Here is a 16,661-nt window from a genome sequence, read left to right on the forward strand (position 1 = left end):
CATGGAGAACTCGATGACAGTCTATCCTTGCAGAAAACTATTCCTCAGCTGGACGGGAGAGGTTCCTAACATGTTTGTTTATGCTATTACAAGTCAAGTTGCAAGACAATATCAGGCTGATCCTAATTACCCTAATCAGAAATACAACATCTATCTGAAAGTGTCCAAATGCCATGCTTGAAAGGGAACTGCTCAATATGTTTGTGAGAGAGGCATACCTGTTCAGTCTCTAACATAAGAATATGACAGAAGCCTCCTGAATCAGGCCATTGGTCCATCTAGTCCGGTATTGTGTTCTCACAGTGGCCAACCAGATGTGTACACAGATCTTCTGTGTACAAAGCAGATTCTCTACCACTCAGCTGTGTCCCTTCCGCAGTTTCATTTTCAGTCTGATCGTGTTTCTTTATTATGGAGATGCATTATCATATCCCCAAGCGTGAAGATAAGTTTCCCCTGAATTTGTAGCAGGGGAGGACAATATCTCCCATCAACCCCAAGACAAAGCTGTCTCTTCTGTACTTCTCAGATCTTTAAAACAGAATTTTGTTTAATAATTGTCTTGTAGTGAGGCAGACGCTCTAGTAACAGTAATTCCTAGCAAGTATATGCAAATACACATAGGATGGAATAAATTAACACCAGTGCAAACTTGCAGTGCATAAACCAAACAGGATTATACTTATAGTCATACACACACCTGCTAGAGACAGGAGTACCCGCATTTTTCCATTTATAAGATGATGTTTTTTGTTAAAAAATAAAATTAGGCAGGCAGGAGATTGGCAGCGGCGATTGGGCGGGTGATTGGTGGCTGTGGCAAGGCCTGCTGGCAATTGGCTGTGGCTTTGGCAATTGTACAGGCGATTGGCGGCTGTAGTGAAGCAGGCAGGTAGCAGCAGCAAGTGGGCGGGAGGGCTGTTGGTGGCGGCGAGCAGGCAGACAATTGCTGGCTGCGGTGAGGTGTGCAATTGGCAGTGACTGTGGCAAGCGATCAGCATTGGCGGGCAGGCGGGTGAGCGATTGGTGGAAGTGACCCCCCCTACCCCCCCAAAAGCTAGACAACTTGATTTCTTAAATTTTTGGTTTAAAAAAATAGGGGTCATTTTATACATGGGGGCGTCTTATTCAGGGAAAAATACGGTATGTCTCATTGAACTCAGTGGGACTTATTTCCAAGTGCAGTATTACAATAATTCAAAATAAGTGGGGAAAAGTACTGTTGTTTCACTGGACAAAAAGAGGTCCCAAATGTGAAGTCGGGGTTCTGAATTTTAATGCATCCAAATGAGTAAGATTTGAATCTTACTCATTTGGATACTTTAAAATTCAGAATTTGGACAATGGGGTCATTTCCAGCTCTGGTTTCCCTGCCATTTCAGGGAAAACTCCCCCCTTCCATTTCTGTCAATCTGTGATAAAGGAATCAGGGGAATATGTGAGTTGCTTTGTTTTACCGATTGACCGCATAAAAAGCTCAGCTTCATAAACTGTGTTAATTTCTGTAATTTTCTTTATCTTCCACTCAGTTTGATTGTTAGCATTTTCACCTGTTTAAAAGTAATTACAGAAGGAAATGTGAAAGTCATAGTATCATTGCCCTGCATGCTCAGAAGAACTCAATGGGGCTAATCACGTGAATAATGTTAGTGCCTAAAGGAATAACGGTACTGAACCATAGCAAGCCTGTGTATGCACTAGTTAATAGGTTTCCACTAATACAGATAAGTCGCTGTTGCACCATCAATCTGCCAAAGTATAGATAAAGATTTTCTTGCTGCCATACATTTCAATTAAACTTACGTGCTGATGGCTGTATGTGAGGCCGAGCCACAGAAGGCTTGTACTTAAGAATCTGATCTCACCTGGGCTTAGATAGACTGACGGTTGAATTATAGATATAGACATTTAAGGGAGGGGGTGTGGAATAAAAAAAGAAAAGGATTCATCTTTGCCATTAGAAAGTTAATCCTCACCTTCAAAATGCACATTTTCATTCAGTGATGCATTGGAGCATTATTCAGCTGCCACCAGACTGGGGCATGTGGCATTGGCATTCTGATGCTTTGAACTAGGCTTGGAAATGGACTGCCTAACTTGCTTCACAAATTCCTGCTCCCTAGCGGCAGCACTGAATTAAGGGCCAGCCCCATTTGTCGATTTCAGCTTGTACATTTAAGAGCATGAGGCCGTAAGGCAAGCCTGTTAGATCAGGCCAATGGCCTATCTAGTCCACCATCCTGTTCTCTCAGTGGCAAGCTTTACCACTTAATTTTAATGAGCAGGAGGTATTGGTTACCTAATGGCAGGCTTGTACAAGGCTTGTACAAACCTGTTATTTCCTCTTGCATAGAGTTCTGCATAGAGAGCCAGTGTGGTGTAGTGGTTAGGAGCGGTAGTCTTGTAATCTGGGGAACCGGGTTCGCGTCTCCGCTCCTCCACATGCAGCTGCTGGGTGACCTTGGGCCAGTCACACTTCTCTGAAGTCTCTCAGCCTCACCTCACAGAGTGTTTGTTGTGGGAGAGGAAGGGAAAGGAGAATGTTAGCCGCTTTGAGACTCCTTAAAGGGAGTGAAAGGCGGGATATCAAATCCAAACTCTTCTTCTTTTAGAAATTACCAAGAAAACTGAAGGGGGAAAATCCTTTTTAAGAGTATTTTTCCCCATGTGTAGTTTAAAAAGGAGCTGCATGCCCAGCTAACAAAGCATAGCAGAGATTAGACGTGTCAAATGGCACATTGCTGCAACCAACTAGTGATAAAATATGCAGGGTTAAGGGGCCTGTCTGCACTATAAATTAGTTTAACTATCATTACTTCCTCATTCCCACAGAGTTTTCATTTTGAGGGGAATCTGGGGGTGCTTAGCATATTTTTTTTAATAAAAAAATACATATATTCTCATAATATTTAAAAAAATATTACTCCACGGTCAGGAAGTCATTGCGAAACCTTTTTAATTCACTTTGTTGCTGTAGTTGTGTTCAGCATAGTGTTTATAGAATGGTGGTGGGTTTATTTATAGCAGGGGTAGGGAACCTTGCAGAATGCTTTCCCCAGGGAGGGTTGCCTTGTGCCTTCGTTACATCTTTATGCGTCAGGCAAAAATATTCTTCTCCCTGGCCTTTGGCTAATTAAATAATCTATGGCCTTTTAAAATGGGGGGTGGGAGGGGGAATTGCTTTCGCTTCTTACTGTGTTATGTATTTTTGTGTTTTTATATTGTAAACTGTCCCGGATGAAGAGCTCTACAGATATGTAATAAACAAATAACAACAGTAGTAATAGCTGCAGATCCACTCACGGTGTTCCCCACCCCCCAGGGAGCAAATACCTAGACAGAGATAGGTGGAATAAACAGCACAAAATGTTCTGGGTATTTTTAAATTGGCCACAAATTTTATTGATTACAATTGTAGGTAGGGTTTGGGTGTGTGTCCATTCTCAGCCTTCAGTTGGAGGGCTGATGCTTGAGCATGCCTGGGATTATTGGACCTCCTCAAGATGCAGTTCTCCCTAGGTGGCCCCCTGAGGCTGCTGCTGGAAACTCTTCAGCCCCTCTGTCCCACACTTGGCTCTGGACAGACTTCCATCAAGACCCCTCTAATGTGGTACCCTGAGATTGCACCTGTATGGGATAGGAGTCATGTAGCACTTTGCCGCAACCCAATGTTAGACTAAGGATTCCACCCAATGCCTTATCTGCCAAAAGTTGCTATTGCTATGAGGAAGGCAAAACTTCCAAACGGGGCCAATCTGTTTGCAGGCGAATTCCTTCCTGGCTCCGAATGTGGCAACCATTAATAAATTACAGCAAGGTCAGTTAGGCATACAAACAGCCACAACACAACAGTGTGGGAGGGAGAGCTACTCTTTGGTCGATTGCAGTCCCAGCCTATATATTTCCAGGTGGCAGACCAGAGTGAAAACTACTCCACATCCAAGCTCCACCCCCTTTGGCCTACCACGCGGGCCACTTCAGATTTAGTGGCTAGTGGGCTTTCCTGCCCTCCTTTGTGGCTGGCCAAGTGGGAATTCCCAGTGGCTGGCCCATGCAGGGGTGGTTTGCTCCACAAGGGTGAGGGCCTGCTGCGATGGGCCGCAGCCTCTGCCCACTCCAATACTGGGTAAGCAGTCATTATTGCTTGCAATCAAGAGTGAAAATTAGAGCGGCATTGAACTTGACTGAAACAAGTTTGGCTGAATTTCTGACAGGAGATAATTTCACCCCCTACCTCCCCCCCCCAAAAAAAAGCCGCTGAACATTTTGTGACCTTTTGGGATGTTTTTGGAGGGGACAAAGTGATGCAGCCCTACAGTTCGTTTTTCACTCTCTTTTGGGGTTAACGAAAACAAGACTTACTCCCATCACTAGTACTTGCCACAGTAAGCGCCCCCTTTCCAAGCATTGCCTTGAAATGCTTCACATGCCAGACATCAGGCCTCATTTCTGGAGGCACCCTTTGTTAAAAATAATAATAAAAAAAAAACAGCTGAACTTTTCTTTTCACACTGCATGTTTATCTGGCATCCTTTTGATGAGGTAGAACTTGATATTTAAAAAGTTGTTAGCAAATGTGCAAAACTATGATGGACAATTTTATATCTGTTTGGGAGAGATTTTGCTCCACATGAAAATGAAAGTGAAATTATGTGAGTGGTTTTGTTTGACCACTAATAAAAAGAAAAGATCAATAAGGTATCCTTTATGTACCTGTGCTACACTAGAAAACACCTTTTCGATCTGGCAATAATAACTGTTCCTTGTAAAATGAAACGAATGTAAGTTCTGAGATTACATTTAACAATGACTCAACTTGCTGTTCCGTATGTGTCATGTGTCATGTGTATGCCATGCTAGCCTGCTTTCACAGGTTCAAGCATACAAATAATTATTTGATTGTTCAAGCATATAATTCATCTCAACAATAGCCAGAAAGAAGTCTTCAGTTAAGTCCTATTCAGAAATCATTTCCATGCGAATTTTACGTCAAGGAGAAAGTGTGTGTTTAATAATACACACGTATTATGATCAGTGTATTTGAAGAATCATAATAATAAAGAAGTGATCATATGCCACAAAGGAAAAAATAAATTTAAGAAACAACACAGGTGTTTACATTGGAAAACCCTGATTTGTATAATTGTAGCTTTCTAATTCAGACATGTCCTTTCCGAAATCCAGAAATAAGAAATACATTCTAATCATGATAACATCTCAGCATCAAAAATCTTAAACTTTCCTGAAGAAACATCTATATTAATGAAGAAATCATTATTGTAAAATATGCTTGAAGGCCAACAATTGTAGCACTAATCAATGCAGGTTGTATGGTGGTCATATGTCCAACTCTGCATATGATAGTTCTTTCTTTTAAGAGTTGTCCTTCCCAAGTCCATTTTAATGGTAAAAAGTATAAGGAGGGAGGGCAGAGGTCTTGAAGCTGCCCATCAAAAATTAGAGGCATGGCAGAAGGCTGAGCAGGCACTTATACCACCTACATTATGGCGAGATAATTTGCATTTCTTTTCTTTCTGTGTACTATATTTGCACTAGCGCCTCCTTCCAGTAACTCCTGCAGCCAAGCTGGTGCCAAACGTATTGCTCTGCTTTCCTTTGGACCATATCAGTGAGGCGGGGGGGGGGTTGTCTTGACAGCCCAGGACCTCCGTACATACTGCCCAGGCTTGTGCCCCAGGAAGGTCACTTCACTGTTGTCAACACAGTGGTTTGACTTCACCCTTGGATGTCCATTCCATTGTGTCTCAGGACAGACAAAGGTCAACAACAAGAGGGCACGGCATGACTTTCAGCCATTATATCTGCTTTAGATTTATACATACTTTCCCCTTCTGATCGTTTTCTGCAGGAAATATATTTTTAACACATCGTGTCTCTGTCCTTGTTTTTTTAAAATACTTTAAGGTGTGTTGTAATGGGATTCTGCACAACAATACAGCAAGTTTCCGGTGCTGTGAAGACAAATACATCCCAGTTATGCATAATACATCAGGTGTTTGCTGTGGCGGCCAGGTTCATGCTGTGCAACCGGAGCACCAGTGTTGTGGTGGCTATTACACAAGAGTACTAGCAGGTAAGAGGGGGAAATAATGCAAGAATTTGACATAACAAATCTGCACAGTTGTCTTTCAGAAGAATGAATTTGTATTTGTGCGTAAATTTTAGAAGAATAATATTTCACAAGATAAGAAATGGAATAGTGCTGTGATTTTTGCCCAATATTGGAAAAGCGTTCTATGCTCATAATGACACTGTTGAATGGATGAATACATAAAGTATCTACACACTTGTGTGTTAGGCATTTGTTATCTAAATAGCTTTACAACAGCTGAATATGTGAACAGGATGAGAATTGAGAGCTTGGTGTTGGTTGAGGAACTATGGGTTCAAAACTCCACCGAGCCATGATGTTCACTTGGAGATCTTGGGCCAGTCACCCTCACTCCATCTAATTCTAGCGGGGAGCAGGTGAGTGCAAAGTTAGTTGCAGCACATTTTGGCTCACCACGACATACTAAACTAGTTATCTTTTTATTGCGTGTATACACCATCCCATAACAAGCTCACTGCACAGCCTACCACAAAATAGAATGGCTTCCAAGTGTGACTTTTCTCCACACAGTGCAATCTGACACTGCAGAAAATGGGTTAGCTCCATCTTATCTGCCCATATAGACATATACCCAATGCCTAATTAAAAGCTGTATATATTTAAGGGTGTGGGGGTGGAATCAAGTTCCAGTATTACATTCCTTATTGTATATTGTCAGAATCACTTAAGTACTCTGGAAAATGGGGTGCTGTATAGTATGAAATCTGTTCCATGATACATTTCCCCCCATATTTAAGCTTGCCAAGAAAGAAACATCTTTTTTCCTTTGAGCAACCCTCTTAATATTATTTGCAATTAGGTTTTTGACACATTTTAAAATAGGGCAAGTATGGTAGCCCAAAGAAAGATTTCTACCGGATGTTTAATGCACAAAACTCTTTGCAGACAACTGTGAGGTCAGCAGCTAAATTGACTGCATTACCCATGGGTTGGCAAACACTCCCTGTGCTCAGAAGTACTTTGAATTTCAGCCAAGCTATGCAGCACATCCTAAATTCCAGTGCCTCCAGAAGTCATTCATATATCACAATATTAGAATGCCTCCCATGATGTCATCCAAAAGGGGGAAAAATGCTGTCCCAATAAAGGAGAGTCTTTTGGTGGTCTCATTAATCTCAATGTACTAAAATAAGAAGATCATTGTCTGTGACCTCGAGACCCATCCGGTGGTCTCTGTTAACTAGCTTAATGCTGTTTACATAAGGACAGAAAAGTACAGTGATGCAAATCATCTTGTCTCTAAAAGAAGCTCAAATTCAATTGGCAATTGTTAAGTTTCAAGCGGTGAATATTTCTAAACTGTTTGCCAGCAGTTGTTTTTTTAAAGATGTGGTTTCTGCTTTCTTCTTCCCCCATGTTTAAGTGCAGCAACAAGAACAATATTGGTCACTTTCCCCCTCTCTCCCTTTTTTATAATTATGCTAATAACCCCAAGCGAAATGTTAATGTGGGTCATTTTTTGATAAGGATAACAATTAACTGGTAAGACTGCATGGTAGTTTCAGAGAGAAAACATTTTCAAGCTTGGCTTGGAAAGGATCCCATTTTGAGAGGTTAATGAGAAGGTTACTGATCCTTTGTGTCTTATGTCTAATGGTCCTTTTATAAAATAAAAATATATAAAAAATCTGTATTATTTCCAATTGATGTAACTTACATACCCCGTTGAAGGCCTTACTCTGTTCAGTCATGAAATTAGATTCTGAGGAGAGCAGAGAAATGTGGTTAAGTATCTAAACTGATTATATCTCTTACACTCCAAAGGTTTGCTCATGTCTTTTTTGGTTTATTATTGACTTTATTTGATAAAGATATTTATACAGGGCACTCTTGGCATGCATGCATGCCTTCCAGATGTTGTTTGGCCACTTTTAATAATGTGAGAGATGAACTTAAGTCCTTTGCTACAAGCATGAAGCTTAGAACTCAGGAAAGGGGTGGTAGTGTTATCTTTGAGGAAATAGAAGATAAGGATATGAATCCCAAAGCAAAGATGGGAAGGGGTGAATTTCCAAACTATAATAAAGTAAATAATGCTAGCGCTCATCACACTTCTCTCTCTCCCTGGGGTTTTGTGGAGAAAGTGAACAATGTTCTTTCCTGAATGTCATCTGAGAACATCGTAGCTAGCTTCCAGCAAGGTGACTTATGCCTCAGATTGCATGCACACACTAGTGGTTTTGGACAGTTCCCTTTTCAAAACTCCCCTAATAGATCTCCAAGTGGCATATTAAATTTGAAGAAGATTCAAATATAGTTGATGGAGTATACTTCTGAAGAGAAAACTTAAGTGAAAGATAGCTGGTTCACATGTGGACTACAGCATGCATGACTTTGGATGTGTGTACAATTGTATTTTTCTGAAAATGACTACCTAAAGAATTTTCGAAGACAGGAGTGCCTGGCGTGCTCTGGTCCATGGGGTCACGAAGAGTCAGACACGACTAAATGACTTCAACATGGGAGATATTGCAAAAATTCTCTCAGGCAAAATGTGGCGCATGGTAGCAATTGTGAAGTTATATATACAGGCATAGGCCATCTCTTTTGACAGAAAAGCCTTCCTCTATCAGTCACACCAATCCCTTTTCCTTTTTTCCTAGCTCTTCTATCTCTCATCTTTGTTAAGTTGTCCACCAGCCCTGTCCTTTTCCTTCACAGTTAACTTACTTGTGATACTCAGACTGTAAACCTGTTGGACAGGAATGATATTATAGGTGTTTCCTTCTAATGTTTTACACTTTTAGCTAAAAGCTTAACATGCAAGGACATTTTCACCCTTCACTGAAATAGTCTAATGTGCAGATAACTGTATTTGCACCCATCCATTCTTTGCCTTTTTTGTCCTTCCTCTCCTTTGTTATCTGCTACCCTGTCAAATGTTAGATTGAAAGCTTAAGAATCCCTTTGCTTATGCTAAACCATACCATTCTATGTACATTGATGCTGATGCATAAATAATATTAATCTACTACTGCTACTGCCAACATCAACAAATAATGGAATGGATTATGTAGATTTCCATACTATGTTTAAATCTACAGGAGAAGTATGCTGCCCGGATGAAGAACAAAATTGGGCCTCTGTTGGGATTGGGGATTCCTGCTGCCGGGGAATTCCTTATTCCACATCAGGGAACCAGATATGTTGCGGTGGATCTCTCCATGATGGCTTCAGTCAGCAATGTTGTGGGGGACAAATAGTAAGCAAAGACGTGATCTGTTGTGGTGATGAAGAAAAGGGGGAAATCCACCTACCTACTGCAGGTACTCTTTTAAATTGTTGCAGAAATATACTCTGTTCTCTTTTTTTGCTATTAAAAACTTAAGAAAGGCTAGTCTTCCCAAAATGATTACAGTGGTACCTCGGGTTAAGTACTTAATTCATTCCGGAGGTCCGTTCTTAACTTGAAACTGTTCTTAACCTGAAGCACCAGTTTAGCTAATAGGGCCTCCTGCTGCCGCCACGCCACCGGAGCACGATTTCTGTTCTTATCCTGAAGCACAGATCTTAACCTGAAGCACTATTTCTGGGTTATCTGAGTCTGTAACCTGAAGTGTATGTAACCTGCAGCGTATGTAACCCAAGGTACCACTGTATTCCATCTAATAGAAGAAAAGAGACCTGGATACTGAACTGCTTTTAGAAGAAACTTTGTGCTCTGCACCTGTGGAATGAAATTGTTCAAAAGCGGTTGGCGAGAATAATGGGCAACATTAAAAACAAGACAGAAGTGTGCTTTTAAGTTACTGCTTTCTGCTGCTAGCTTGAGGCCTGCCTCAGTGTAAAGGACTCCATAGGCACCACACTTGTAGCAAAATCTGTTTCAGCTGCCTTTCACTGAGTCAGACAAGTGTTCATTTTAGGGCAACCTTCCCCAACTTGGTGCCCTCCAGATGTTTCAGGCGCCAGCCAAAATAGTCAATTTTCAGGGATGGTGGGAGTTGTAGAACATCTGAAAGGTGCCAGGTTGGGGTTGCGTGACCTAGGTCAATGCTATGTACTCCAACTGGGGCAGCACATTTCTTCACTTTTCCACTTATGTATTTCTGGTCTTGTAAAGGTGCTTCACTGAAAGCAAATTGGGAGGAACAAGATTGCACCCACTTGCTACACTTCTACCTTCCATGAATTACCACTGATGGAGATTATTAAGGATGCTGGGATTTGAACCTACTTTATCACTAAGCCTCTCTCTGTGTGTTTATTATTGTATTTCTTAGTAACATTTTTCTTTCCCAACCTGTAAATGTGGTAGGTTAGGTTAGTAAAAGATAAAGAGACTGGCCCAAAATCACCCAGTGAGTTTCATGGCTGAATAATACAGTCTGGGTGTGGACCCACTGCTCCCCTATATGCATTCAGTGTGATAATCTGCACTCAAATTCTGAATTAAAATTGTGCAGTTATGTCCTACTTGAAGCAAATGCTTGATATATGCATAATAGCCTTGTTTTCACAGGGCCAACAGATACCAGTGTGGGATCTGTGACGAGCAACAACACTCACCACACCTGTGATTTCCAGCAAGTGGTATGCAGAAGCATACTGTAGCCTTTGACCATAGAGGCAGAACTTATCCATCATGGATAGCAGCCATTTATAGCCTTATCTTTCCCAGTTTGTATCTGTATTGGAATTGTTTTTAGATGTTTTAACATTAATGTGTTTGCTGCTCTGGGCTCCTTTGGGAGAAAGGGCAGGATATAAATTTAATAAATAAATAGCTAAAAAAGAAGACGAGAGCCCATTAACCAGCCAGCCAACTTCTCCAGAGAATTAGAGCCCACCACACTTTAGATTGGTTACCCTCAATACATGATCACAGAAGCCAGACTTTTATATGCATAAAGATGGAAAAATTCATCATTACCTACCACGGAGGAATGGTTGTCAAAATTATTGAACTTAGCTGAGATGTGTTTAATCAGAGAAAAACCATTGTGGATATTTACTAAAGATAGGAAACACGTTATAGATCTTTTTTTTGCGTGAAAAAGGAAAAGGAACTTATGCTATGGTTTGAGGATTGAAGAAAAGATTTGTTTATAGAAAGCTGAATTGTTGCATGTTATCTTGGAGTGTATGTTTTGAACAATTTTCTATATATAACTGACAGACAAAGAATTGGAGGTTCTCTTTTTTCTTTTTGGTTTGTGTATTTATTTTGATTAATTTTTAATCTTTGATTTTAAAAGGTATTGGATATTTGATATTAACCTTTGTATTCTTTTTCAAACTTCGGTAAAATCTATTTTAAAAAGAAAATCTGGTTACCCTACATAAGACTTGGCTCTAACTACCTGCACAGACAATCTTGTAGCTGTCCAAGGTCCTGTTTCTGTGTGTTCACTGCTTGATGGAATGCTACCAGCTTTCCCTGTGAGCTTTAAGCTCCCATGGAACTGGATATCTAGCCTACTTTACAGGGCTGCCACAAGGATAAAAGAAGCTGGCAGTTGTGTAACAAATAAATGACAATTAAATAAAAGTAGTTGTCTCCCCTACATTTCCTTCCCGGATAAATTAATGACTGATCAACATTGTTGTGATCAACTGATGGGTGCCTACCCCACCCGCATTTGAAACCTCAGCTCTGAGCGATGCAGGAATAACACATTATCCTCATGTTTCTCCTGAACCAAGTCCCTTTCTATAGCAGCACATTGTGTGGCTGCCACAAGAAAGGGCTGGCTCGTAAAGCATCTCTTTATGTACTTTATTACTTAAACTCTTTTTATTTGCCTGCAGGAGCCCTTTAACAAAATCACATTGAATTGACTTTCTCACACCAAATCAAATCTCCCTGGTCCCAGTTCAGTTGTCTTTGTCAATATGTATTTTATAAATGGAGTGAATTAACAGATGCTGTTGGAAGAGAACTGCTGGGGTAGCATTTATGTTTTTACTACTCTCTCTGGGCAGATGAGTTGTGTAGGAGTGTAATACAGGTACCTTGGGATGAAAGTCGTGTTCTTCATTTCATTGTGTATATAGATAGATATATGTGTTCTTAAACTGCTTTTCTCAAATTCATGCATTTGTACATGGAAAAGGTTTAAAAATGTTTTCCTTTTTTAGCTTTTTCAGGCTTTGCATATTGTGCATTAACTTTTCAACATGAATTTGTTTTTTAAAGGCACAGTAGTGGCTTTTCAGCATGTACAGGTAGACTAAAAGCAATACACCTTTTAGTCAGAGATTCACTAAGTTGCATGTTTATCTATTTTAGAAAATGTTAACACTGCCTTTTGGTCCCCAAGATTTCTACCCCAGCATGCCTTTCTAAAGGAAAAACACACAACAATTACAGTTGAAACAGTAAAACAAATAAAAACAGCAATCAACTTCAGCGATCAAAGCAGTACCAAGAGAGGGACATAAAACAACTGGTTTAAAAAATGCTGTGCCACAGCATGTGTGGCCAAAAGTCTTTGCTACCAATCTAAAACTCAAAAGGGGAGAGGGTCAACCAAACCTCTTTCAGGAGGGAGTACCATAATCTGGGTGTAAAGAAGACCCATCCTTGTGGCTGTAGTAACCATACCTCTGAAGGTGGCAGAACATGGAAAAGTTAGTTGAAGCACACAGGAAGGTTCATTCAGAAAGAAGCAATCCTTCAGATCACCTCATCCTAAGCCATTTAGGGCTTTATAAGTAATAATAATTAGCACCCTGAATTGTTTCCAGAAACAAATCAAAATTCAATGCAAATGAAAAAATCTCAGTTTTTAATATGTATATCTATTGAGTACAAACATATTCTGTCTCAAATTTATTTATTTTTAACATATTTTTACTCAGCTTTTTAGGACAAGGAAGGTGGTTCACATTAAAAATGCACGTGATTGAACAAATGTAATAAAAACAGCATCAGATTGCCATAAAACAAATGACTCTTCTCACACATAGTATTAATTGTGTATTTAATGTGACCCTCTGAATATGCAAAGTCTAACCGAAGACCTGGGTTTGGAAAGCAGGTTGGGCCGGTATAGTTCATTGTGAGCTATTCTGCTTCTTTGAGACAGAAAAGAAAAGCTTTGTTTCCATGTATAATTGGAAATGTATGTTTTCTGATTTTGTGGCTTTGTTTTCTTTTATTTCCTCCAGTGTTAGAAACAGATATGAAAGCTAGGAGCTAAAGGGCACCTTAAACCTAGGCTTATGGGCACAACAACAGAACGTCTAGGCACAATTTTTTAATAACAAGAATACAAAGCTGAAACTGAATGAACTGCAGCTACAATATTATGTTCATTTTTCACATGGTCTAGTCCTTCACCTCCCCCACCCCAAATATTCTTAAGAGGATCTCTTCCCCAGTCTTCAGAGAGTAGCTGGAAGTGGTCCTCCTTTCCTTCCACTCTGTAGTTTTAATCTGAAATCTTAGGCGCAGTACTGCACCCAGAACTCAGAAACGGCTTGTGCTAAAGAAATTCCCTGTCACAAAATGCGCCTACAACAATGGGAGTTTCGAACACTGATTTCCTCTGTTTCTAACACAGAGGCTTCTGCCACAGACAGAGACATCTACTGGTTTCTTTTGGTGGTTATGTTACTGCATATTGTTCAGAATTCCCTCAAGGAATTAACATCCAGGCATGGTTGTGCTTGTTTAGAGTCCATCCAAAATGTTCCCATGTTTACTGGAAGCATAACAACAAGAAGCAATGTCAGTTTTTTTTACTCTCTCTTTTCCTAAGCAACACCCTTTATAATGTCAAAATAAAACATTCAGTTAAAGTGACTAGCCATAATATCCTAGTTGAAGGAAATAGTTCAAGTAGTCATTCGCAATGAAGACTGATTCTCTGATTTGGTTATGAAACACTAAGCCTACAACCCTAAACACACTTTCGTGTAAGTAAGCCATATTGAACACAGTGAGACTTCTGAGTAAATGTGAAAGAGAGTGCTGTTGACCTCATGCAGCCCAACCTTGTTCAAGTTTACTTGGAAGGAAAGCCTACAGCATTCAATGTCAGTGAATATTTTCTTCTTCAAAGTTCAATCATTTTGCTGTTTTGCTGGACCTTTCTGAGAATTTTTAGAGGGATATTAAATAATTCTTGGCAGGTCAACGAGTGTCTTAATGAGGTTTGTGTGTTTCTTTCCCTTCTGCTTATTTTAGCATTGCATATGCCTCTGGAAAATACTTCTATTTTCTAATTTTTGGCAAATGCATATTTATTTGTTTGTGTGTGTGTGTGTGTGTGTGTGTGTGTGTGTATGCACAATTTGTTGGAAGGCAATTCTCCCTCTTTAAGCAGTTGATTGAGGTGATGTATTTGAAAGGTAAATCAATCCATCAATAATATATGGGCCTATTTTCCCTTCCCTTCCCACCCACTGCCCCACTGTAGGCATGTTTTAAACTGTACATTCTCAGTGTCAAGGTTCAAGAGTCAAGTGCTACATGTGATAAATTAGGCTGAGGTCAAAGGCTATACAGTGAGGTTTCAGAGGAATGTCTATTTCTGAATTTGCAGCTCATTCATGCTGAAGTGATGCACTATGGGAATTACTACCAAACTCTGCTCGGCAACATCTGCTCTCCCTAAGTGAGTTAGTGCACGTCAGACATCTTTATGTCAGAATATTGCAGTGATGGATGCAGTCTTCAGAAAATGCTGCATAAAAATCTGGTGTGCCGTTCTGGCCATTAAGTGAAATTACTATTTAAATTAATGGCGCTGTCACAGTTTATCTGTGCAAAGAATGAACGCTGATTAGGGTATTAAGTAATTAGCAATTTATCACGCTGGAACAAGGTTGATAATAATTAAAGAAGTAATGGTTTACCAAAGAAACTAGAAAGGGAGTCACTTCTTGTTATGTGAGTGAAATCTTGGCTGAAAAATTTAATTCAGTGAAATAAAGATGAGACTCTTGGTGAAAGAATGCGTCTTTCTTTTTCTCCCCTAGAATAAAAGTGGTTAATCATCAACATTTTACTTTGCTTGCCAATAGTGGCTCTGAGGTAAAACATTTGCCTTTGCTTTTTTTAAAAAAAACCACACACACACACACAACACTATCCAAAACAATACGTAATGCAACCACAGTCTTGGCTGGGGGACAGGAAGGTAACGTTAAACTTCAACTCATTATCACATGGTTAGGCCTAGCCTGTGAACATATGAGACTCAATGATTGCTGCAAACAGACACTGCTGTGTCCTGTGGCATGTGCTAGGGTAGGGGGATGGATGCTGCATCCAAGAATATTGTTCGGACTCTGCTGCTTTGTTGGTCTTGAGAACCCATTGGTGGATGTGATATTATCCTACTACACAAAGCCGTTAGATCCACAGAACTGTATCGTAAGGCAGAGGCTGAAAAGGGGAGGATAAGTCTGGAACAATTCACTTACACAACACCCTGCTGTCACCATTGTCAGCGCAATACCGAGTGCTTCATGTTTAATATTAAACTTTCATAATAGAATCCAACTGACGGGCAGAATAGGAGGATGGATTTGGTCCTCTCATAAATAAATCATCTCTGCCTGGCACTGCATGTTTGTAAGATTGAACAGTTCTACTTTAAAAATTTGACCCAGACATGAAACCATTTACTATCCTACAGACCCCCAGTTATTTGAACGTAACTAACCCTATGAGCAAAAATTCTTCAGTTATTCGCATTGAGCTAATTATACCCTGTGCTATAGCCCCAGCTAGGGTGGTCCTTGCAGTATAATTATCTTAAGAGAAGCCTCTCTGTGAAATGTATGCTCATCCAGTTTACTATTCAGAGGTTACTAAACATGCACTAACATCCCAGGATTTATTTCTTGATAGTATCCTGCTTCATCTTATGGAACATGATTACACAGCTGCCCCAGGGAAGCCAGATGGTATCACTCCAAGAAGTCTCTGCTGTAGTAGAGACACAGACAGCACCCTGGCACAAACTTCATTCAAACCCCTGACTCCTGTCTACTTTGGAGAGGGACAGACAGATGGGGTGGATGGGTATCCCACAGGTACCATTCTTTTTCTAGCAAGGCTTTGGGAACTGGAAGCTGCGTATTCTGATTAAAATTATTTTGCCATCTAGTCCAGTATTATCTACGTGCTCCAATGGGCAGCGACTCTCCAGTCTCAGACAGACAGAGCTGCTTCCTATCACCTGCTACCTGATTCTTTTGAACCTGAGATCTTCTGCATGTGCTCTTCAGTTGACCTAGGACCCCTTCCCCATCAGATGCTCTTGACCTCTAAATCTTTGCTGTCCTCCTATCACCAGCTTCTCTCCAGTTTAATCTTCTACTCATTGCCAATTCCCACCCATCTTCTCTCCTCTCTTATTTCTCTTTCTTTCTCACCATCAGATTGTTTATTAACGTGGAAGCAGGTTTACAGCAATTTGTCACAATTCGCTCATTTCTAGAACAAAACCTATTTTTGTGTTTTTTCCAGAGGAGTGAAGAAACTGGTTGAGGGGCCAGTCGTCACTACATTTTGTTTTGAAATGTCAAACGTTCACACCATGTGGCTTAAGTAGTTGTGCACTGCAGATGT

The 16,661-nt window shown here is 40.3% G+C and overlaps 1 protein-coding gene across 7 annotated transcripts in view; it reads left to right on the forward strand.

The window, feature by feature from the left end:
- The window catches only part of USH2A (usherin), a 437,539-nt gene that overhangs the window by 315,731 nt on the left and 105,147 nt on the right, over positions 1 to 16,661 (forward strand). For all 7 annotated transcript variants that reach the window (XR_014154517.1, XM_081854411.1, XM_081854412.1 and 4 more), the window contains 2 exons: positions 5,926 to 6,094; positions 9,178 to 9,399. Coding sequence is in view for 6 of the 7 variants with exons in the window: in XM_081854411.1 (XP_081710537.1) it covers positions 5,926 to 6,094; positions 9,178 to 9,399 (391 nt within the window). In the remaining variant the exon portion in view is untranslated. The remainder of the gene's footprint in view (positions 1 to 5,925; positions 6,095 to 9,177; positions 9,400 to 16,661) is intronic.

This window comes from Podarcis erhardii, assembly GCF_964252035.2.
Source record: "Podarcis erhardii genome assembly, chromosome: 3".
Lineage (NCBI taxonomy): Eukaryota > Metazoa > Chordata > Lepidosauria > Squamata > Lacertidae > Podarcis > Podarcis erhardii.